Here is a 24,618-nt window from a genome sequence, read left to right as displayed (position 1 = left end):
ATTATATCAGAGTTCATCTTTTTATTTAGATATGGCAATATTTGCTTTATGAATCTAGGTGCTCCAGTGTTGGATGCCAATATGGATTTGGTGTTACATCCTCTTGCTAGATTGATCCCATTATCATTATATAATGACCTTCTTTGTCTTTTTCTTACTGTTTTTTATTTAAGTATTATATCTGAGTATAGTTATGCCTGCTCATTTTTTGTTAACATTTGCATGAAATATCTTTTTCTATCCCTTTATTTTCAGTTTATATGCATCTTTAAAGGTGAGTTATGTTTCTTGTAGGCAGCGTATGGCTAGATCATGTTTTTTTAATCCATTCAACCAGTCTATATATTTTAAGTAAAGAATTAAATCGATTCAAAGTGATTGGTAAGATGGCCGAATAGGAACAGCTCCGGTCTACAGCTCCCAGCGCGAGCGACGCAGAAGACGGGTGATTTCTGCATTTCCATCTGAGATACCGTGTTCATCTCACTAGGGAGTGCCAGACAGTGGGCGCAGTTCAGTGGGTGAGCGCACCGTGCGCCAGCCGAAGCAGGGGCGAGGCATTGCCTCACTCGGGAAGCGCAAGGGGTCAGGGAGTTCCCCTTCCAGAGGTGACAGAAGGCACCTGGAAAATCGGGCCACTCCCACCCGAATACTGTGCTTTTCCGACGGGCTTAGGAAACGGTGCCCCAGGAGAGTATAGCCCGCACCTGGCTCAGAGGGTCCTACGCCCACGGAGTCTCGCTGATTGCTAGCACAGCAGTCTGAGATCAAGCAGCAAGTCGGCAGCGAGGCTGGGGGAGGGGCGCCCGCCATTGCCCAGGCTCCCTTAGGTAAACAAAGCAGCCTGGAAGCTTGAACTGGGTGGAGCCCACCACAGCTCAAGGAGGCCTGCCCGCCTCTGTAGGCTCCACCTCTGGGGGCAGGGCACAGACAAACAAAAAGACAGCAGTAACCTCTGCAGACTTAAATGTCCCTGTCTGACAGCTGTGAGGAGAGCAGTGGTTCTCCCAGCACGCAGCTGGAGATCTGAGAACGGGCTGACTGCCTCCTCAAGTAGGTCCCTGACCCCTGACCCCCGAGCAGCCTAACTGGGAGGCACCCCCCAGCAGGGGCAGACTGACACCTCACACGGCCAGCCAGGTACTCCAACAGACCTGCAGCTGAGGGTTCTGTCTGTTAGAAGGAAAACTAACAGAAAGGACATCCACACCAAAAACCCATCTGTACATCACCATCATCAAAGACCAAAAGTAGATAAAACCACAAAGATGGGGAAAAAACAGAGCAGAAAAACTGGAAACTCTAAAAACCAGAGTACCTCTCCTCCTCCAAAGGAACGCAGTTCCTCACCAGCAACGGAACAAAGCTGGACTGAGAATGACTTTGACGAGCTGAGAGAAGAAGGCTTCAGACGATCAAATTACTCCGAGCTACGGGAGGATATTCAATCCAAAGGCAAAGAAGTTGAAAACTTTGAAAAAAATTTAGAAGAATGTATAACTAGAATAACCAATACAGAGAAGTGCTTAAAGGAGCTGATGGAGCTGAAAACCAAGGCTCGAGAACTACGTGAAGAATGCAGAAGCCTCAGGAGCCGATGCGATCAAATGGAAGAAAGGGTATCAGCCCTGGAAGATGAAATGAATGAAATGAAGCGAGAAGGGAAGTTTAGAGAAAAAAGAATAAAAAGAAACGAGCAAAGCCTCCAAGAAATGTGGGACTATGTGAAAAGACCAAATCTACGTCTGATTGGTGTACCTGAAAGTGATGGGGAGAATGGAAACAAGTTGGAAAACACTCTGCAGGATATTATCCAGCAGAATTTCCCCAATCTAGCAAGGCAGGCCAACATTCAGATTCAGGAAATACAGAGAACGCCACAAAGATACTCTTCGAGAAGAGCAACTCCAAGACACATAAGTGTCAGATTCACCAAAGTTGAAATGAAGGAAAAAATGTTAAGGGCAGCCAGAGAGAAAGGACGGGTTACCATCAAAGGGAAGCCCATCAGACTAACAGCGGATCTCTCGGCAGAAACCCTACAAGCCAGAAGAGAGTGGGGGCCAATATTCAACATTCTTAAAGAAAAGAATTTTCAACCCAGAATTTCATATCCTGCCAAACTAAGCTTCATAAGTGAAGGAGAAATAAAATACTTTACAGACAAGCAAATGCTGAGAGATTTTGTCACCACCAGGCCTGCCCTAAAAGAGCTCTTGAAGGAAGCGCTAAACATGGAAAGGCACAACCGGTACCAGCCACTGCAAAATCATACCGAAATGTAAAGACCATTGAGACTAGGAAGAGACTGCATCAACTAACGAGCAAAACATCGAGCTAACATCATAATGACAGGATCAAATTCACACATAACAATATTAACTTTAAATGTAAATGGACTAAATGGTCCAATTAAAAGACACAGACTGGCAAATTGGATAAAGACTCAAGACCCATCAGTGTGCTGTATTCAGGAAACCCATCTCACGTGCAGAGACACACATAGGCTCAAAATAAAAGGATGGAGGAAGATCTACCAAGCAAATGGAAAACAAAAAAAGGCAGGGGTTGCAATCCTAGTCTCTGATAAAACAGACTTTAAACCAACAAAGATCAAAAGAGACAAAGAAGGCCATTACATAATGGTAAAGGGATTAATTCAACAAGAAGAGCTAACTATCCTAAATATATATGCACCCAATACAGGAGCACCCAGATTCATAAAGCAAGTCCTGAGTGACCTACAAAGAGACTTAGACTCCCACACATTAATAATGGGAGACTTTAACACCTCACTGTCAACATTAGACAGATCAACGAGACAGAAAGTCAACAAGGATACCCAGGAATTGAACTCAGCTCTGCACCAAGCAGACCTAATAGACATCTACAGAACTCTCCACCCCAAATCAACAGAATATACATTTTTTTCAGCACCACACCACACCTATTCCAAAATTGACCATATCCTTGGAAGTAAAGCTCTCCTCAATAAATGTAAAAGAACAGAAATTGTAACAAACTGTCTCTCAGATCACAGTGCAATCAAGCTAGAACTCAGGATTAAGAATCTCACTCAAAACCGCTCAACTACATGGAAACTGAACAACCTGCTCCTGAATGACTACTGGGTACATAACGAAATGAAGGCAGAAATAAAGATGTTCTTTGAAACCAACGAGAACCAAGACACAACATACCAGAATCTCTGGGATGCATTCAAAGCAGTGTGTAGAGGGAAATTTATAGCACTAAATGCCCACAAGAGAAAGCAGGAAAGATCCAAAATTGACACCCTAACATCACAATTAAAAGAACTAGAAAAGCAAGAGCAAACACATTCAAAAGCTAGCAGAAGGCAAGAAATAACTAAAATCAGAGCAGAACTGAAGGAAATAGAGACACAAAAAACCCTTCAAAAAATAAATGAATCCAGGAGCTGGTTTTTTGAAGGGATCAACAAAATTGATAGACCGCTAGCAAGATTAATAAAGAAAAAAAGAGAGAAGAATCAAATAGATGCAATAAAAAATGATAAAGGGGATATCACCACCGATCCCACAGAAATACAAACTACCATCAGAGAATATTACAAACACCTCTATGCAAATAAACTAGAAAATCTAGAAGAAATGGATAAATTCCTCAACACATACACCCTCCCAAGACTAAACCAAGAAGAAGTTCAATCTCTGAATAGACCAATAACAGGAGCTGAAATTGTGGCAATAATCAATAGCTTACCAACCAAAAAAAGTCCAGGACCAGATGGGTTCACAGCCGAATTCTACCAGAGGTACAAGGAGGAGCTGGTACCATTCCTTCTGAAACTATTCCAATCAATAGAAAAAGAGGGAATCCTCCCTAACTCATTTTATGAGGCCAGCATCATCCTGATACCAAAGCCTGGCAGAGACACAACAAAAAAAGAGAATTTTAGACCAATATCCTTGATGAACATTGATGCAAAAATCCTCAATAAAATACTGGCAAACAGAATCCAGCAGCACATCAAAAAGCTTATCCACCATGATCAAGTGGGCTTCATCCCTGGGATGCAAGGCTGGTTCAATATATGCAAATCAATAAATGTAATCCAGCATATAAACAGAACCAAAGACAAAAACCACATGATTATCTCAATAGATGCAGAAAAGGCCTTTGACAAAATTCAACAACCCTTCATGCTAAAAACTCTCAATAAATTAGGAATTGATGGGACGTATCTCAAAATAATAAGAGCTATTTATGACAAACCCACAGACAATATCATACTGAATGGGCAAAAACTGAAAGCATTCCCTTTGAAAACTGGCACAAGACAGGGATGCCCTCTCTCGCCACTTCTATTCAACATAGTGTTGGAAGTTCTGGCCAGGGCAATTAGGCAGGAGAAGGAAATCAAGGGTATTCAATTAGGAAAAGAGGAAGTCAAATTGTCCCTGTTTGCAGATGACATGATAGTATATCTAGAAAACCCCATTGTCTCAGCCCAAAATCTCCTTAAGCTGATAAGCAACTTCAGCAAAGTCTCAGGATACAAAATCAATGTGCAAAAATCACAAGCATTCTTATACATCAATAACAGACAAACAGAGAGCCAAATCATGAGTGAACTCCCATTCACAATTGCTTCAAAGAGAATAAAATACCTAGGAATCCAACTTACAAGGGATGTGAAAGACCTCTTCAAGGAGAACTACAAACCACTGCTCAAGGAAATAAAAGAGGATACAAACAAATGGAAGAACATTCCATGCTCATGGGTAGGAAGAATCAATATCATGAAAATGGCCATCCTTCCCAAGGTAATTTACAGATTCAATGCCATCCCCATCAAGCTACCAATGACTTTCTTCACAGAATTGGAAAAAACTACTTTAAAGTTCATATGGAACCAAAAAAGAGCCCGCATCGCCAAGTCAATCCTAAGCCAAAAGAACAAAGCTGGAGACATCACGCTACCTGACTTCAAACTATACTACAAGGCTACAGTAACCAAAACAGCATGGTACTGGTACCAAAACAGAGATATAGATCAATGGAACAGAACAGAGCCGTCAGAAATAATGCCACATATCTACAACCATCTGATCTTTGACAAACCTGAGAAAAACAAGAAATGGGGAAAGGATTCCCTATTTAATAAATGGTGCTGGGAAAACTGGCTAGCCATATGTAGAAAGCTGAAACTGGATCCCTTCCTTACACCTTATACAAAAATCAATTCAAGATGGATTAAAGACTTAAATGTTAGACCTAAAACCATAAAAACCCTAGAAGAAAACCTAGGCAATACCATTCAGGACATAGGCATGGGCAAGGACTTCATGTCTAAAACACCAAAAGCAATGGCAACAAAAGCCAAAATTGACAAATGGGATCTCATTAAACTAAAGAGCTTCTGCACAGCAAAGGAAACTACCATCAGAGTGAACAGGCAGCCTACAAAATGGGAGAAAATTTTCGCAACCTACTCATCTGACAAAGGGCTAATATCCAGAATCTACAATGAACTCCAACAAATTTACAAGAAAAAAACAAACAACCCCATCAAAAAGTGGGCGAAGGACATGAACAGACACTTCTCAAAAGAAGACATTTATGCAGCCAAAAGACACATGAAAAAATGCTCACCATCACTGGCCATCAGAGAAATGCAAATCAAAACCACAATGAGATACCATCTCACACCAGTTAGAATGGTGATCATTAAAAAGTCAGGAAACAACAGGTGCTGGAGAGGATGTGGAGAAATAGGAACACTTTTACACTGTTGGTGGGACTGTAAACTAGTTCAACCATTGTGGAAGTCAGTGTGGCGATTCCTCAGGGATCTAGAACTAGAAATTCCATTCGACCCAGCCATCCCATTACTGGGTATATACCCAAAGGACTATAAATCATGCTGCTATAAAGACACATGCACACGTATGTTTATTGCGGCATTATTCACAATAGCAAAGACTTGGAACCAACCCAAATGTCCAACAATCATAGACTGGATTAAGAAAATGTGGCACATCTACACCATGGAATACTATGCAGCCATAAGAAATGATGAGTTCATGTCCTTTGTAGGGACATGGATGAAATTGGAAATCATCATTCTCAGTAAACTATCGCAAGAACAAAAAACCAAACACCGCATATTCTCACTCATAGGTGGGAATTGAACAATGAGAACACATGGACACAGGAAGGGGAACATCACACTTCAGGGACTGTTGTGGGTTGGGGGGAGGGGGGAGGGATAACATTGGGAGATATACCTAATGCTAGATGACGAGTTGGTGGGTGCAGTGCACCAGCATGGCACATGTATACATATGTAACTTACTGCACATTGGGCACATGTACCATAAAACCTAAAGTATAATAATAATAATAATAATAATAATAATTACAATAAAAGAAAAAAAAAAAAAGAATTAAATCAATTTACACCCAAAATTATTATTGATATGTGAGGTTTCCCCTTTATCGTATTAATTATTTTCTGGTTATTTTGTGTATTCTTTGTTCCTTTCCTTTTCTCTGTTTGTTATTGTGGTTTGGTGGTTTTCTGTAGTAGTACTATTTGAGTCCTTTCTCTTCTTCATTTGTTTGCTTTACCAGTGAGTTTTATACTTTTGTGTGTTTTCATGATAGCAGATGTCGCTCACTATTTCCAAGTTTAGAATTCCCTTGAGGAATTTCTTGTAAGGCCAGTGTAGTGGTGATGAATTCTTTCAGCTTTCGCTTGTATGAGAAAGATTGTATTTCTCCTTCATTTATGAAGAATAATTTCGCCGGATATAGTATGTTTGCCCAACAGGTTTTTTTTTTTTTTCTTCTTTCAGCTCTTTGAAAATATCATCCCATTACCTCCTGGCCTGTAAGATTTCTTCTGAGAAATCCACTGTTAGTCTGATGATGATTCCTTTATAGGTAACTAGATGCTTTTCTCTTGCTGTTTATAGAAATCTTTGTGTTTACATTTAGATAGTTTAACTATAATGTGCCATGGAGAGAATACTTTTTTTGTATTGTATCCTTTTGGGGAATCTCAGCACATCCTGTAACTGAATGTCTAAATCACTCATTGGTCTTGAGAAATTTTCATCTCTTACTGCATTAAGTAAGTTTTCCAACTCTTTTTTCTTTCTTTTTGCCTTCTGGAACCCTTATAATTTGAAAATTTGGTCTCTTATGATGCCCCATATGTAATAAAGGCTTTGCTCATTCCTTTTTTAATTGTTTTTTCTTTTATTTTGTATAAAGAATTATCTTCTAGATCTGAAATTCTTTCTTCTGCTTGATCTAGTCTATTGTTGAAGATTTTGAACGTATTTTGCATTTCATTTAATAAATTCTTCAGTTCCATAATTTATGTTTGGTTATATTTTTGGTATCAATCTCCTTAGCAAATTTCTTATTCATATCATGCATTGTTTTTCTGATTTCTTTGTATTGTTTTGCAGAATTCTCATGTTTCTCACTGAGCGTCTTTAGAATCAATCATTTAACTTCTTTTTCTGAGATTTCATTAATTTCTCTTTGGGATCTGTTGTTGGAGAATTATTCCTTTGGAGGTTCTTATTTTCTGTACCATTATATTCATATCTGTACATCTACTATAACAGTCACTTCTTGCAGTTTTTTAAATTTGCTCTGGTAGGGGAGGACATTTTCTAGAAGATGCTGGAAACTATGCTGTTAGTTGGGTAGGACACTTTGGTTGTGATTTTGAGTGCAGTAGTGTAAACTCTGTATGATTCCTTCAGGTATAAATAGTACCAGTGGTATCTATAATTTCTTCAGTGGCTCAGGGTGCAATTATTAAATGAGGCTGTGGTTTTGCTGGGGACTGTAACACCAGGTAGGTCAGTCTTTGAGCCCCAGTGATGGCAGCCGTGGGATGAGTATGTGTGTCTTTGGGCCCCAGGGTGGTCTGGCCCCATTATTAGTGAGTCCAGATGGGCCAATTGTTGAGTTTCCAGACAGATTACTTGGATGCCAGCAGTGACAACCGTAGGTGGGGTGGGTGGGGATGTTCTTGAACCCCTGGGGCAGCCAGCTTGATGTGAATGATGACAATGGCAGTGGCAGAACATCCTCTTAGTCCCAAGTGGTTCACATGGTTATTGGTGTTGGTTGCATTCAGCCAAGTGGGCTGGTCTCCAGACACACAGGTGGTGCATGCAGGTGGGTGCCAGCTGTGGTAGTAGCAGTCATGTGGGTAGGCCCGACCTCAGGCACCTGGGAGGAGTGTTCAGGTGCCAACTGTGGTGGACTGGGCTAGGTGATCCTCCTGCTTCTGGTGTGCTCTCACACAGGGGTTGGGGGGTGGCAGGTCAAAGCTGAGCCAAACTTGTCCTCAAGCCCTCTGATAATGAGTACAGGCACCAGATGCAGTAGTTAGGGGTGAGGCAATCCCTAGAAAAGTGAAATGCTCTGACGGTAGGTGGCAGCAGCTGTGCTGGTTCCCTGCCATTGGGGAGGGCAGTGCCACCTTCAGTATTGGGCAACCTAGGTCAGCAGGTGGAAAACACACACACCATTTTCACCACAGCCCAAGTGGCACTCTTTCCTCAGCCCCTCTGCAGTAGCTGACACATTGCTCATGCCTCAGCCTCAATGGCAGCAGCATGCATCATGATAGCATCTCAGCCCGTGGTGTGGGTGGCCCCTGGTCACTGGCACCTAAGCTGGGAGGCAGCAAGCGTGCTTCTCCTGCACCTCAGCCCCAGTACCAGTGGTCTCCAGGATAATGCACTATCTGTTGGAGGCAGGGCTCTAAGATGGCTGCTTGCTATAGCTGCTTAGGTCTCATGGAATGTGTGTGACTTGGTGTGAGCTCCTTCCCTGGACCAATGCCATCACACAGTCTCTCAGCATCTTCCTATGTTAGTTTCAGGGCAAGTGAGAGTCAAGAGACTCTCCTATGGCCAGGATTTCAGGAGTCCATGGTAGAAACAGAAACCACTGAAAGTTTCTACTAACCCTTTCCTCATATTAAGGAGTCTCCCTCAGCTCCCAGATGATCCTACTGAGTAGACTGCCTCATTTCCTTACCCTTCCTTGGTTTAGGCATTTACTGTCACTTTTCTATTGAATTACAGTGTTCTCTCTTGGATGATCTATTTGAAATGTGATCATCTACTCATTATGTTGGTTCTTCTTAGTGGAGGAGGTGAGTACGAAATACCTCTAGTCAGTCATCTTGAAGCTTTCCTCTTTCATATCTTTTCCATATCATATATTTGAGGACCTATATTTCCCTATAGGTCCTCAAATTTATTAGCACAGAGTTACAGTCTTTTAGGAAGTCAATTCCTCTCATTCTGAACTGTGAGTAATTGTGATTGATGTTATTTTTTCCTTCTTTCCTCTCTTTCCTTCCTTACTTTCATCTTTTCTTTTCGTTCTTTTTTTAGTTCTTCCCTTCCTTTCAATGAAGCACAGTAGAATGTTTATTTTTTTAAATGCAACATCCCTCACTTGAAGTCTTTCAAAGACTTTAGAATAAAGTCCAAATTATCTACTAATATAAAACAAAGTGCTTCGCAGGTTGGTATTTATCTACTTCGGTATCTCACTGCCATCCTAATTCTATGCTGAATACTGGCTTTATTTTATCATTTAATCTTTGCACATGAAGTTAAAATATCCTTCACTCCCTCTATATCCATTCTCTGCCTATAAATATCCTGCTGGTTCCAAGATCCATTCCAACTTGTACTTGTCTGGGAAGTCTTCTTTGGAGGCCCTAAAGGTGGAACCTCATCCTCTTTGGAATTCTCCTCTGTTGAGCCTGTCAATGTTGAAGTCCCCTGGCGCTCAATCCTCACATCTTTCCTCTATGTATACTCAAATCCCAGAAGAAAGTCCATCCTGTGCCATGAAATATCATCTTTACACTGGTGAACTCTAAATTTTTATCTCTAGCTATGATTTTGTCCTGCCAATTTAATACCTCTATATAGCTATCAATTAAATATATCCAGCTTAATGTATCAAAAATGGAAGTCTTGATCGTATTTCTGCTTTCCAAATGTATTTTTCTCTAAGTGTTCCCCATCTCAGTAAACTGTATTTATTCAGTGTTCTGTTCAAAAGTTTTGGAACTACCTTTGACTCCTGTCTTTGTCTTAATACACACACCCAATCTAGTACTAAGACCTGCTATCTATACCTTCAAAAATATTTCTTACCACTTCTACCTCTACCACTCTAGTCCAAGTGACCACTATCTCTTGCCTGGAGTATTGCAACTACCTCCCAATTAGACTTTCTTCTCCCCCTTTTATTAAATTACAATACATTTATTTCCACATAAAAACCAGTATCACATTAAATGATAACTCAGATCATTACCCCCCACAACTCGATCTTCTAATGACATCACATCTCATTTCAGAATACAATGTACAGTATTTATGATGGCCTACAAGGCCAGAAATAATTTAACTCCTGAATACTTCATCTCTTATCATCCATACCATTAATGATAGATACATCATTGCCAGACTGACCCCCTTACTATTTCTTGAACACATCCATACCTACCACTGTGCTATCCTCTTTGACAGGAATGCATATCCATCAGAAATCCAAATGATTTAATTTCTCACTTCTTTTTGGTCATTTTTTTTTTCCTAGTTCTTATCACTACTTACAATTACATTAGATTTTTTTGTTTGTTTATCATCCACTAATTCATTAAAATATAAGCTCTGTAAAGTGAGGAGACTCACTTTTTTGTTCATGCCTGAAACTTTTCCTAATTTGTAGTAGACACTGTATTAAAACTTGTTAAATAAATGAGAGATTGAACACATCTAATGTATTATTCCAGTACAGTGGCTGTCTTCTCTGTAAATCATAAACTTTAAGTCCAGGGACAAAGTACTTTTTCTGTCTCTCCCCAAGAATCTACCAGATGATTACACAGTAGATACACAAGCAATATTTATTATGGAGTAAATTAATAAACACTTTCATTCTCTTTTGTAAGAGAGTGAGGAAAATCTTATGAATCAGGAAAGCTAAGGACGCCAGCTTGATTATGTCACACATGGCAGAAATAAGAGGGAACTCTGCAAGAAAATACCTTAAAGACCTTCAGACTCTTTCTACCCCTTTTCCAGCATAAAGGTTTCCATCTGCAAGGGAAAGTTTTCTGGAAACAGTAGCTTAGGAAAATACACAACATGTAGCTGTTATAATTGCCATGTTTATATTAAGTTCTGGGTTAGCTAGTCTGAAACAGCCCTGGTAAAAATAAATTTTCAGTGTGTTTTAAGCAATCAGTGTTTCCAATAAGCACTGTCAACATGACCTTTAGTGGTCTCCAGAACTTCTCCTTCACTAAGTATTTAACTGGCTGTTCAGCCCCTATGGCTTCCTGTCTGCCTTTAATTTTCCCTCAGCATTTTTTCATGCTAGAGCAACAACAAAATACACAAGCCATCCTTTGAGAGAATTTCTGAACATAATTTGAAAAGCTATTGACATAAAAAATTGAGACTGGTTGAGAGAAAGAGTATCAGTGGATACCACATATTCTCCATTTGATAGACAAATGAACCTCACGTTCTAATTCCCTAACTCCCTATTATCTACTTAACACTGAACTATTTCTTTTACATTTTCTTTCCTAGAGAAATTCTGGCTTTCACAGAAGAGCAAATATGGAAATTTTTTTGATAAATCTAATGCCCAAGCTCCATAATAATGCTAGTATTTGAGAGTAATTATAATTCCTATAAAACTGCCTGAGGTCATTCTGAAGCTCTGAAAGCTTTTGTCATATTTTCATACTCATTCTCAGGGCCTTTTTATTAAATCATTCTTTTCCTCACTAAAAGAACATCTAAATTAGTATCATTAGACATTGTGAAAAATTAGTAAGTCATGATATGAACATAACATTATGTGTAATGAATTTTAAGTAATTTTATTATCATTTTGAAACAAATAATTTATAGTAGTTTAATGAATGTGTAACTTAACCTAGCAGCTGACCTAATCACATAGATACATAAAGAATACTTTCTGATTCAACATTGTGTTTTTTTCAAACAATAGAAAAATAGTAAGTCATACCAAAAATTTTTATCTGTCATAAAGTATAATAGCAGTATGAATCAAATTTGATTTCTTCTCTTGCGCCTACTGTCAAAAGAATGTACCAAAAATAGAGAAAGAGGTTAAGATGATGGGAAAAAGCAGACAACAGGGGACATAAATCATGGTTCCACCTCTACAACTGTACATTTAATTAATATCAATTTCTGGATTTCAAAAGGGTGACATGGAATATGTTTCAAAACTAAAACAATCAAATAATAATATAAACAAGAAATCAAATCATATAAGTAGCCTATATGTTAGATCCACATTTTTAATGTTTGAGATGTTGTCCTATTACTTTTACTGCTTAATACCTATTTAAAGCTCACATAAATATGAAGGAGTTTATTAAAGCTGCTCTGAGCAATAGCATTTACCCTCCAGAAACTCATCTACCATCAATCCTTCTTTTGTTCTACATGACTGTCATTTCTTCCCATTTGATCCAGCTCTGGATCAAAACTAGTGCTGTGGACATATGAAATTATAAAATTGCTAACTAGAAAAGCAGGGACAGAAATTCCTCACTAAAAAGTAAGATTAAAAAATTGATCACAGGGCCGGGTGTGGTGGTTCATGCTTGCAATCCCAGCATTTTGCAAAGCCAAGGTGGGTGGATCGCTTGAGCCCAGGAATTCGAGACCAGCCTGGGCAACATGGCGAAACCCCATCTCTATTAAAAATACTAAAAATTAGCCAGGCATGGTGGCACACGCCTATAATCCCAATTACTTGGGAGGATGACGCATGAGAACTGCTTGAACCCAGGAGGCAGGGGTTACGGTGAGCCAAGATTGCACCACTGCACTCCAGCCTGGGCAACAGAGCAAGATTTGGTTAAAAAAAAAAAAAAAAAAAAAAAAACTGGTCACAGGATACAGAGAGCAGGCGACAGCTTAGTAGAAAATTTTAATTAATGTTAATGTCAGTCTTAACTATGATTATCTAGATCATACTTAAGAACTGTTGACTGTGATGGGGGCTCAACTTAGGAAATAGTGATTTACATGTACAAAACATAAGGAAGGGTTTAGAGACACAGTTGTAGTTGTTTTGTTTTGTTTTGTTTTGTTTAAACACCCAAAAACTAGCACTGGTATTTATTTTTTCAAAGAAAATAGAGAAGGGAAACCAAACATATCATAAACACTTATTCTCAAGAGGATGTTATAAACCATCTTGCAGAAACAAGGTCATGTTAGGGAGAATGTCCCAGACTGTGTACAACAGAAGCATTTCCACAGTACTATAGGGCCCTCTCACCTTAAAAGTTGTGGTGCCATAGAGCTTGGTAGTGTGAACTGTCTCTGGAAGCACATTGGTGATGTTGGTGATAAATTCTTCCAAGTACTTACAGGATTTCTCCAAATGTGTTGTATTGATAATAATCTGGACAAGCTAGAAAACAACAAACACATGTAAAAGTCATTTAACTACTCACCCCAGGATGAACGGCTCAATATGAATCTGCCAGTACAAAACAAATGTAAGGCATGATGGAAAAGGCCATCCACATTCAGGCAAGGGGTATGTTAAAGCATGGGCTTTCATGTTACCTCTTCTAGGAAGTTTTTGATATGGTCAGGCTTTGTGTCCCCACCCAAATCTCATCTTGAATTGTAATCCCCATAATCCCATGTATCAAGGGAGAGACCACGTGGAGGTAACTGAATCATGGGGGCAGTTTCCCCCATGCTATTCTCATGATAGTGAGTGAGTTCTCACAGATCTGATGGTTTTATAAGGGGCTCTTCCCCCTTCACTCACACTTCTCCTTCTTGCCACCCTGTGAAGAAGTTCTTTGCTTCCCCTTTGCCTTCCACCATGATTATAAGTTTCCTGAGGCCTCCCAAGCCATGCTGAACTGTGAGTAAATTAAACCTCTTTCCTTTATAAATTACCCAGCCTCAGGCAGTTCTTTATAGCAGTATAAAAATGGACTAATACGTCCTAGCATTCCAAAACATTTTGTATTCCCCCATATTATGGGAACACTTATCACTGTATTCTAAAGGTATGTTTTCTTCTGTTTAAAAAAGATTAGACTAAGAACAGAAATTGCTACAGTTTAGCATGATGCCTTCCAACTAAAACACTGCCAAATGAACTAAACAAATAAATGATCACCAAAAGAACAGGAATCATTAAAATGGCAACAAGACGTTTCAAAATCAGGCATGATGAACAGAGATGTTAGGAGAGATTACAATATGTTAATAAACTACATCAGTTTGTGGAAGAAAGAACATGGGCATCAAAGTGAAAGTAACCAGGGAATTAATGACTTACTTTATTATTATTACTTACTGATCTTGGGAAATTTTCTTATCTTTTATAACCCTATTTCCTTATCTGTAAAATGTCAATAATAATGTCTACTTCACAGAGTTATTGTGAGGATTAAATATTCTGTTGTCAACACTATTTCCCTTTTCTTACATAGAACAGATCATTAAAAAGACAGTACTGGTAAAAAAAAAAAAAAAAAAAGTTGTCTTCTATAAATTACTAGAAGAGGAAGATAAAGAAGAATAACCATTATTGTCTGTATAGAATTAAGGATTCTAAAGAACTTCATGATTCATTTTCCTACACTGTTTTCCCAAAAACTTGGAAAAGTAGTTAAAGGGACATAATTATAACTTCCATTTTATTATAACAGAAACGAAAATGAAGTGATTTTCTTTAGATCACACAGCCTAAATGAAACTAATACTATGTCCTGTACCTTCCAATTATGGACTTATCTAAATAACTCTGCCAGTGCCTTTTAGCATAAGCATAATATGGCAGCTCTGAAGTGCTGCATGATTGTGTACATTAGACTAAAATATAATATTCTGGGCCTGCAATCAACTGGACCCCAATATGCTCTGATTCTACTGTCTGTAAAAAGAAGAGGAAAAAAAGTGGTATCCATTACTTATTTCTTAACTATTAAACCATAAAACTGTTCATATTCCTTAGAGTCTAAAAGAAATACAAACAGGAAATAGAATGGACCTCTTTTTTTGTCTCTCTTTTCTACATCTTTACTCTGCATTTTCACAAAAATATGTCTGATGGTGAGGTTGCGGCAGGTAGGGGGGAGTTTTGGTGTGTAAGGCAATGAATTAATCTGGGTCTTTTGGTCTAGTGAGACAGTGAGCCAAGAGGGTGGGGGGTGGGGGTGGCATATGACACAAAGCAGAAACTGGAACTAAAGATGAGGGTGGTACTACACATGTTTACAATCCATGATATTTCAAAACAATGTTAAAAAGTTGGAATTTAAATTCAGTAAGAATCATATCATGCCGTAGAATATTAAACAAAAATACAAATAGGACTATAATCAGAAAATACATTCTCACTTCTACATCATCCAGCACAGGATGAAAGCACACACTTCATTCTCAAAAAATACATGCCAACTCATAAAGACAATGTTTTAGTACTGGTTTCAACTAAGAAAAAGAGTATCTTCTACTCCACTAAGGATCATCCTGACCATCTTAGGAAAATAACTACTTTGAAACACAATAACAAAGGGCAAAAACACAGAGATACAATTCCAATAAATTCTCTTAGATGAAAAGTTAGGGCAACACTGGGACTAGATCTCTGTATTTTCCCCCGTAACTCATCAGACAAGTTCATATACATCAGCTCTCCTTTCCATTCATTCCACAGTTTTAATTCAGAAATTTTGAGTTTTGAACACAAGACTACTATGTCCTATAAAATTACCAAAAAAAAAAAACAACCTTTTAACTTTGGAGTGCTCTAGGAAAAAATATCCACCAAAATAAGCAATTCATCACCCTCTTGCTTTCATCATTTTCTCCTTCAGAGGAGGACTAAAATCATCTAAAAATATTAAGTTGTGTGAATTAAATCATTCGTCTTCCTAAGTGGGAACGTGGCTACTGGCAAGGTTGTCTTGATGTGGAAGTCAGAAAATTAAGAGAGTTAATCTGAGAACCGAAAATTTTCTATTTTAAAATCAGTATTACCTATGGAAACACATTCTGCCAATCAAAAGAAATCCTAATAATAAGGAGGAATCATGTCATGTTATCGAAATAAAAAACAGTGGCAGTCAAAGAGAAAATTATCCTGTTTTACAGGATACTGGCAGTTAAAGAAAAAAAAGGGAGGTGGCTTCACTGGGTACAGTAGTAATTTCCCATGACTTTTTAAAGATCTGTCAACACAAAAGATCACTGTGAATTACATCAATTGGCTGTCAGTCACTTTTTGAAATGTTTCATTGCTGAGCATAGAATAGACTATTAAGACACTCTAGGATTACAGTAGATACCATGTCATTTTCAGAGAGAATATTGTCTGTTAACGAGGTCTAAGTGATAACTACTCCTGAATGACAGCTACCAAAATCCTTACAAGGGCATTTACTAATGTAAAACCAGATGCTTTGGGCATAATTTCAAATTGAAAGATAAAATGAAGCAATTTCAGATAACTTCCATCAGAGTATTGAGCTCCCTTGATGATGTTTTTAACGACTACTTCCCAGTCTCTTACAATATATAACACTGCAGTAATACAAACTGTCCTAAACACTATTTCAAGGACATAAAACTAATAATAGATCAAATATTGATTATCTCTTACATGAAGTTCTATGAGAATTGTCAAAAAAGAACATTATAAATCAAACGACTATCTCTCACAAGTAAATGACACAAGTCACTTAAGTGAAAAACCATTAACAATTAGAAAATTTTTCTGTCTCTCCTTCCTTGTATCAGAGAAAATCTAACAAGAAAGGTACATAGCACACCTTGGAAGTAATTTCTTTTTTTTTTTTTTTCAATTTTACATTAAGTTCCGGTATACATGTGCAGAATGTGCAGGTTTGTTACATAGGTGTATGTACGCCATGGTGGTTTGCTGCACCTATTGACCCGTCCTCTTAAAGATCCCTCCCCTCAGCTGGGCGCGGTGGCTCACGCCTGTAATCCCAGCACTTTGGGAGGCCGAGACAGGCAGATCACGAGGTCAGGAGATCGAGACCATCCTGGCTAACACGGTGAAACCCCGTCTCTACTAAAAATACAAAAAATAAAAATAAAAAATCAGCCAGACATGGTGGCGGGCGCCTGTAGTCCCAGCTACTCGGGAGGCTGAGGCAGGAGAATGTCGAGAACCCAGGAGGCGGAGCTTGCAGTGAGCCGAGATCAAGCCACTGCACTCCAGCCTGGGCAACAGAGCGAGACTCCGTCTCAAAAAAAAAAAATTCCCTCCCCTCACCCCCCAACCCCACAACAGGCCCTGGTATGTATTGTTCCCTTCCCTGTGTCCATGTGTTCTCATTGTTCAATTCCCACTTATGAGTGAGAATATGCAGTTCTTGGTTTTCTGTTGGTGTGTTAGTTTGCTGAGGATGATGGCTTCCAGTTTCATCCATGTCCCTGCAAAAGACATGATCTCATTCCTTTTTATGGCTGCATAGCATTCCATGATGTATATGTACCACATTCTCTTTATCTGGTCTATCATTGATGGGCATTTGGGTTGGTGACTTTGCTATTGTAAATAGTGCTGCAATAAACATATGTGTGTATGTGTTTTTATAGTAGAATGCATGTGTCTTTATAGTAGAATGATTTATATTCCTTTGGGTATATACCCAGTAATGGGACTGCTGGGTCAAATGTTATTTCTTGGTTCTAGATCCTTCAGGAATTGCCATACTGTCTTCCACAATGGGTGAACTAATTTACATTCCCAGCAACGGTGTAAAAGCGTTCCTCTTTCTTGTGGAGGTCATTTCTCCTCCAAGCCTGCTCAAAACACCCCAGTGGAACCTGAACCATGATGACATTCTATTCTTGACAAACCCCAGAAAATATCTTCATCATCTTCCATAGTTCAAAACTAAGCCCTAAATTCCAAGAAGAGGTTTCCATTCCCAACTATAAATTATTTCTGGAGTATACACATCTGCACCTATTAAAACTGCTTTTAGCATGTTTCCCAAAACAGACAATTCAGTACAATAAACCTTCAACAGGACTAATCCAAAGGAAGAAAATGAGAAGTCACACTCTTCTTCATTCCACCAATGCCTCTCAACTGTTAAATTTGCAAAACAAAAAACTAAATAGTAGCATTGGTTCTCATTCACAAAAATGAGCTATCACATAGACTTCAAGGGATTTGATCTCCATTTCACCCCAGTCAGGGTACAAAAAACTGTGTCAACCACTCATTTTATACCATCTCCATGATTAAAATACCTAAAATACTAAATACATGAAACTCCTGGTTACAAATTCCAAAATAAAGTACAAAGTTTATATTTGACTAGACTTAAGTATAAAACATTTTAACAATGTGAGCAATATCACTTCTGTTAACAAGAGAGAGGGGAGATAAATGGAATGTGGAAAATGAGAGGATAGAATCATATGGTCATCAATCTAAATTATACTAAAAGCAAAGAATAAATGCAAAGCACTAGTCATTTCTTCAGGTCTCTACTACCATATTAGGTATGTGTAGTGCACTACATCACAGTAGTGCCCTGTGATCATAAAAATACAATACCCAATACAGTTTCACCAGAAAGAACTCTGAACTTCTTTCTACATATTATAAATAATTAAACATACTGTAAATTATAAAGTATCAGATGAAAATATACCCAATTCTTTAGAACTAGTCTTATTGATATGAACTGATATATTGCAGCTTCCAGCTAAATATGATTTAAGAAAATACACAAACATGGCTGAGCACGGTGGCTCATGCCTGTAATCCCAGCACTTTGGGAGGCTGAGGCGGGTGGATCACCTGAGGTCAGGAGTTGGAGACCAGCCTGGCCAATATATTGAAACATTGTCTCTAATAAAATACAAAAATTAGCTGGGTATGGTGGCACACGCCTGTAATCCCAGCTACTCGGGAGGCTGAGGTAGAAGAATTGCTTGAACCTGGGATGTGGAGGTTGCACTGAACCGAGATCAGGCCTCTGCACTCCAGCCTGGGAGACGGAATGAGACTCCATCTCAAAAAAAAAAAAAAAAAAAGAAAAAGAAAATGTACAATCATGTTAGCTAGTTTCACTTTAATTCATGTACACTAGTCAAGAGTGGGCACTTAATGCTACCAAATAATCACATTATCTGGCACAAATCAATTTTTTTTAACACACCCCCAGAGGACTACAACACACCTTCTTTCTCCTTCAACTCCCATGCTTGCTCTCCCATCTGCACGTTTAGCTGAAGACCCTGCATTTTCTGGGAAAACTGAGCATTTGGAGCCCGCCACCATAATACTTACCCAACCACTACCATTTGCATTCACACACTCTGATTCTTACCTGTTACCAGAGGTGAACTTGACACTATCTAATGCCAATCCCTTTAACTGTGTATTCTATCTTAAACTCTCTTACTTAAGGACATTGCACCAGATGATTTCTTCCTTTCTCCTACATCACCCATTTTTCTGCTCTATACTGTATCATTCCCACAATAAATAACACTGTTATCTGTCCCATTAAAAAATAAAACAAACAAAAAAACATGTTTTAACCGACTTCCCCTGCTAGCTATCACCCCATTTCTTTGTTTCCTTTGGTAACAAAATTTCCTGAAAGAGCTGTCTTATATTTGCTGTCTCTAATTCCTCTTTTCCCACTCTTTAATTTTTTTTATTTAAATAAACTCTTTATTTTAGGACAGTTTTGTATTTATATTTACAAAAAAGTTGCAGAGTTCCCATATACTCCTCACCCAGCTTCCCTTAATGTTAACATCTTACATTACTATGGTACATTTGCCACAACTATGGAACCAACATAAACGCATTACTACTAATTGAACGCCATACTTTATTCAGATGTCACTAGTTTTTCCTTAACGTTCTTTATCTGTTTCTGGATTCCATCTAAGATACCACATTACATTTAGTTGTCACGTCTTCTTAGTCTCTGGTCTGTGACAGTTTATCAGATTTTCCTTCTTTTTGATTACACTGACAGTTTTTTGTTTTGTTTTGTTTTGTTTTGTTTTGAGATGGAGTCTCGCTCTGCCACCAGGCTGCAGTGCAGTGGCACAATCTCGGCTCACTGCAACCTCCAACTCCCTAGGTCAAGCGATTTTCCTGGCTCAGCCTCCTGAGTAGCTAGGATCACAGGCACGTGCCACCACGCCCAGCTAATTTTTATATTTTTAGTACAGACGGGGTTTCACCATGTTGGCCAGGATGGTCTCGAACTCCTGACCTCATGATTCACCCGCCTCAGCCTCCCAAAGTGTTGGGATCACAGGCGGGAGCCACTGTGCCCAGCCCTACACTGACAGTTTTAAGGAGTACTGGTCAAGTATGTTATAGCATGTCTTTCAATTTTTGTTTGTTTAATGTTTTCCCATGGTTAGACTGGGCTCATGGGGTTACGGAGGGAGAACATAGAGGCAAAGTGCCCTCTCATCAAATCATGTGAAAGGTACATACTATCAACATAACTTATCACTGATGATGTTAACCTGGAACACTTGAGCAAGGCAGCGTCTGCCAGGTTTCTTCACTGTAAGGTTACTTTTTTCCTCATTCTACCCTCTACTTTTTGGAAACAAGGCACTAAGCACAGTTCACAATCACCTTGTAGTGGCAATAGTGTCTATATTAGTTATTTGAAATTCCCCTCTGCAGGAGCCATTCTCTTTAAAACCTACTCAATCAGGAGTTTCCTTCCACCATTTTATTAAAAGTGCTCTTACCAAGGTCACCAACTTACTCCAAATTGCTAAACCCAATGGTAATTCTTCACCTTCTTCTTACCAATCAGCAGTATTTGTCATAATTCGCCACTCTCTCATTCTTTATATACTTTATGCACACTCCTGGTTTTTTGTTTTGTTTTTCCTACTTCCCTGGTGGCTCCTTCCCAGCCTCCTTTCACTGTTCCTCTCTTCTCCCGATATCTTAATCTCAGGGCACCCACAAGTTCAATTCTTCATCCTCCTTTCTTCTCCATCTTTATTCATTCCCTCAGTGATAGTATCCAGTTGCATGATTATAAATATTTATATTCTCCCCAATTTTTATCCCCTGGCCAAACCTCACTTCCAATTTGCAAATTCATATACACAACTGCTTACTCAACATCTCAACCTATATGTCTAATAAACACTATAAATTTAATATGTCTAAAATCAAATTCCCAATGTTCTCTCACAGCAAATTTAGCTCTGCCTAAAATTTCTCCTATCTTAGTTCATGGTATATACAGCCTTCTCGTTGCTCAAGTCAAAAAATCCTGGAGTTAGTTACCTTCAACTCTTCACTTTTTCTCTTCCTTTATACCCAATCATCAGGAAAGCATGCTGGCTCTACAGTTAAAATCTTATCACTGTCCATAGCTACCACCCAGTCTCACTGGATTTCTGCCATAATTCCCTAACTAGTCCCCTTGTTTCCATCCTACAGTATATTCTCACTACCATGGTCAATGTGATCCTTTCAAAATGTAACTCAGATCATGTCATTAAACAAAATCCTACAATAGCTCCCCATTTCACGCAAAATAAAAGCAAAAGGCTTTACAATGGCCTACCATGAATGCTTGATACCTCTCTAAACTAACCAATTGCTTCTCTTCCCCTTGCTCACTCCACTCCAGCTACCCTAGCCTCCTGATTTTTCCCTCAACTTGCCAAGAACTTTCCTACCTTCAGGCCTTTGCTCTGGCTCTAATCTCTACCTGAAATGTCTCCTGCAATAATAACTTACCCTCAAGGTGCTGCTATAAAAATAAAACCAACCTAGAACATCTACCAGAATCCTGATTTCCTTAACCCAGGTGCTTTTTCTTCTCTCCATAGCATTCACTACCTTTAACCATACTACAAAATTGACTTATTTTGTTTATTATTTATTATCTGTTTTTCTCTGGTAGAATGTAAGCAAGGATCTCTATTGTTGTTGTTACTGTTCACTGATTTATCTTAAGGGCATGGAATCAGTGCCTAATAGAGAGTACATATTTTAAAAATTGTAAAGGTAATAAACAAATTATCTTAATAGAACATCTTGTTCTAATTTTTTTTACTTCTGTTAATTAAAAAACTCCATTTCTATACTAGTATTAATCAGTGCTTGACTGCTTAGACCTCTTAATAATAACAGGTAATATGCATTGAGTATTTGCTATATACCAGGCACACTAAGTACTTTACATGCTTCACAACATTCCTGTGAAATACATGCTACCATTATCCCCATTTTACACAGAAAGCAAAGTAATTTGCCCAAGGGCACAGCTATTACGAGGAGGGCCAGAATTGGAACCCAGGCAGTATATATTAGAACATACAGTCTTAACCAATACTCAATTACACTTTTCATAGATCTTATGAAGCAGCCCTAGGAAAATAGCCATTCTCGCTAAAAAAAAATGAATAGTCACATAAAGTTTGAAAAAGAAAGGCATTCATGTTCTAGTGGTGCTAAAACTGAAAGGTAATTTTGAATTGGCTCAACATGGAGAAAAAAAGAAGCCATGAGGAAAAAAGATAGAGCATATGCATAGAAAAAGAAGAGACTGTGTAACCCCAAAACAGAGTAAACACTGTGTAACCCCAAAACAGAGCAAACACTGTGTAACCCCAATACAAGAAGGGCAGGCAGAGAGACATTCATCTATAGGAACTTTCAATTCCTAAGAGAATTATCTGACATCCTGAAATAGGAATCTGTAAATTTTGTGGGCTTATCATAATTCTATTATCTCTAACTAAAACAATATCCATGTTACTACGGACCTCCTATAAAAATCTCAATTTTTGTTAGGATGAAATAATTAAATCAATATGGAAGGCAGTACAATACAGTAGGAGTGGATAGGTTTGGGGAAAAAAACCTAGATTTATGTCTCATTTCTACCTTGTTTGCTAGCTATATGACCTCGAGCAATCTCCCTGGACTTTAATTAGGCTGTCTATAAAATGGGAATAATAACACACGCCCAGCCTGCTTCAAATGTTACTGTACTAACTGAAATTGAATTTGTGAGTGAGCTTTGAAGAATATAAACTGCTCCACAAGTGTTACCTATTATGATGATGATTCCAGATGTGAACTCACGTTAGTTACTCATAAAGGATGTGTCTTCTCTTTCCAAAGGTAGGTAGTATAATTATTCAAAGTGTGTCTTGTTAGTAATTAAAAAAATCACTTTATGTGTATGTGTCTATACATGTATACACCACCATAATAGCCAAAACAAACAAAAGCGTATGCATGTTTCTTCATTCATATGCAAAGATATTGAAAGTATAGTTCCCTAAAAACACCCAATGACTAAGGAATAACATTTAGTATTCAATGAAATGGTGCCAAAATTACACGGTTCTTCCTTGATAACCTCATACTGGTTCTTCCTATTATTACCTGACCCGTACAGTGTTTCCTGAAATCCAAGCTGAGAAGTTAGGCCTTTCTCTTAAAATGTAACAGGAAACCAATGGCTCAGCCAGAACTGAACCCAAGATTCTTCAGAGGCCAAAGCTATTTCTATCAGACCATGTTCTTGCTATGCTACTTGTTATAAAATTGTTAAGAGACTGCTAAATTAAATGACATAAAAACAGTTACATGAAGAGTTATAATGAAGAGATAGTTCACAAAATAAATAATAAACTTCCCGTCCAGAAAAAGAAAACACTATAATCTAACAAAAGCAGGAGGACTTCCTAATTTTCACTCCAACCTTCCTTTGCTGTAACCTTCTTGATTATAAAGGAGGTTAGCTATTTTTCAGATACATAAAGGCAAATGCCTAATATTTCTGTACCAGGCAATAGAAAGGAAGCTCTGTAAAATGAGGGGATTATCCCAAATAAAGTCTAAGGTAATTTTCAATTGAAAGAAAAGTTTGCTATAAGTACAACTCAATCACTTCCAATGTCCCATCTTATTATATTTTTTTTATCTTAATTCAGAGAAAGAGAAAATAACTCCAAAATCAGAAGTAAATGCCCACCTGGCTTCCAGCTGTCTTTACCTATAGGTCAGTATCATTAACTTTTTGCTGCACTTCACCATAATCCTTGACAGTGTACATTTTAAATGTCAATTTTTTCCTAGAGTAACAGACTTCCAAACTGCACCACCTCTATAGGTAAAACAGATGGCAAACAGCCTTTCCCTTTCCTTGTGAAAAAAAATTCTTCTAAACTCCTCTCATTTTAGGCACTATAACATCCAGTGTAAAACAGATTGAGGTTACTATGCAATCTTGAGTTTCCAAGAGAGAGAACTTCACATCTTTCTAAATTTTAGAACTACACACCAATAGACCAAATCTTGTTTGCCAAGGTACTACATTCAATATATGTAAAATATCCCTCCTCTTTTTATGAGATTCCATAAACCTCCACAGAAATGTGACTATTGCCTTTTCTACACATTTCCTTGATCCCAAATATCTAGTCCTTTTGCAAACAAATTACAAGCTGATAAAGAGTAATTTACCTTTCATACACA

At 38.3% G+C, this 24,618-nt stretch overlaps 1 protein-coding gene across 4 annotated transcripts in view; it reads right to left on the bottom strand.

Moving 5' to 3' along the window:
* EXOC6B (exocyst complex component 6B) overlaps window positions 1–24,618 on the bottom strand; it is a 660,637-nt gene that overhangs the window by 299,952 nt on the left and 336,067 nt on the right. For all 4 annotated transcript variants that reach the window (XM_054545544.2, XM_024241893.3, XM_063713219.1 and 1 more), the window contains 1 exon segment: window positions 13,381–13,515. In XM_054545544.2, coding sequence (XP_054401519.1) covers window positions 13,381–13,515 — 135 coding nt within the window.

Source organism: Pongo abelii, chromosome 12 (genome assembly GCF_028885655.2).
Source record: "Pongo abelii isolate AG06213 chromosome 12, NHGRI_mPonAbe1-v2.0_pri, whole genome shotgun sequence".
In the NCBI taxonomy this organism is placed as follows: Eukaryota; Metazoa; Chordata; class Mammalia; order Primates; family Hominidae; genus Pongo; species Pongo abelii.
Note: the sequence above shows the minus strand (reverse complement) of the source record. Positions and strands in the feature narration are given on the sequence as shown.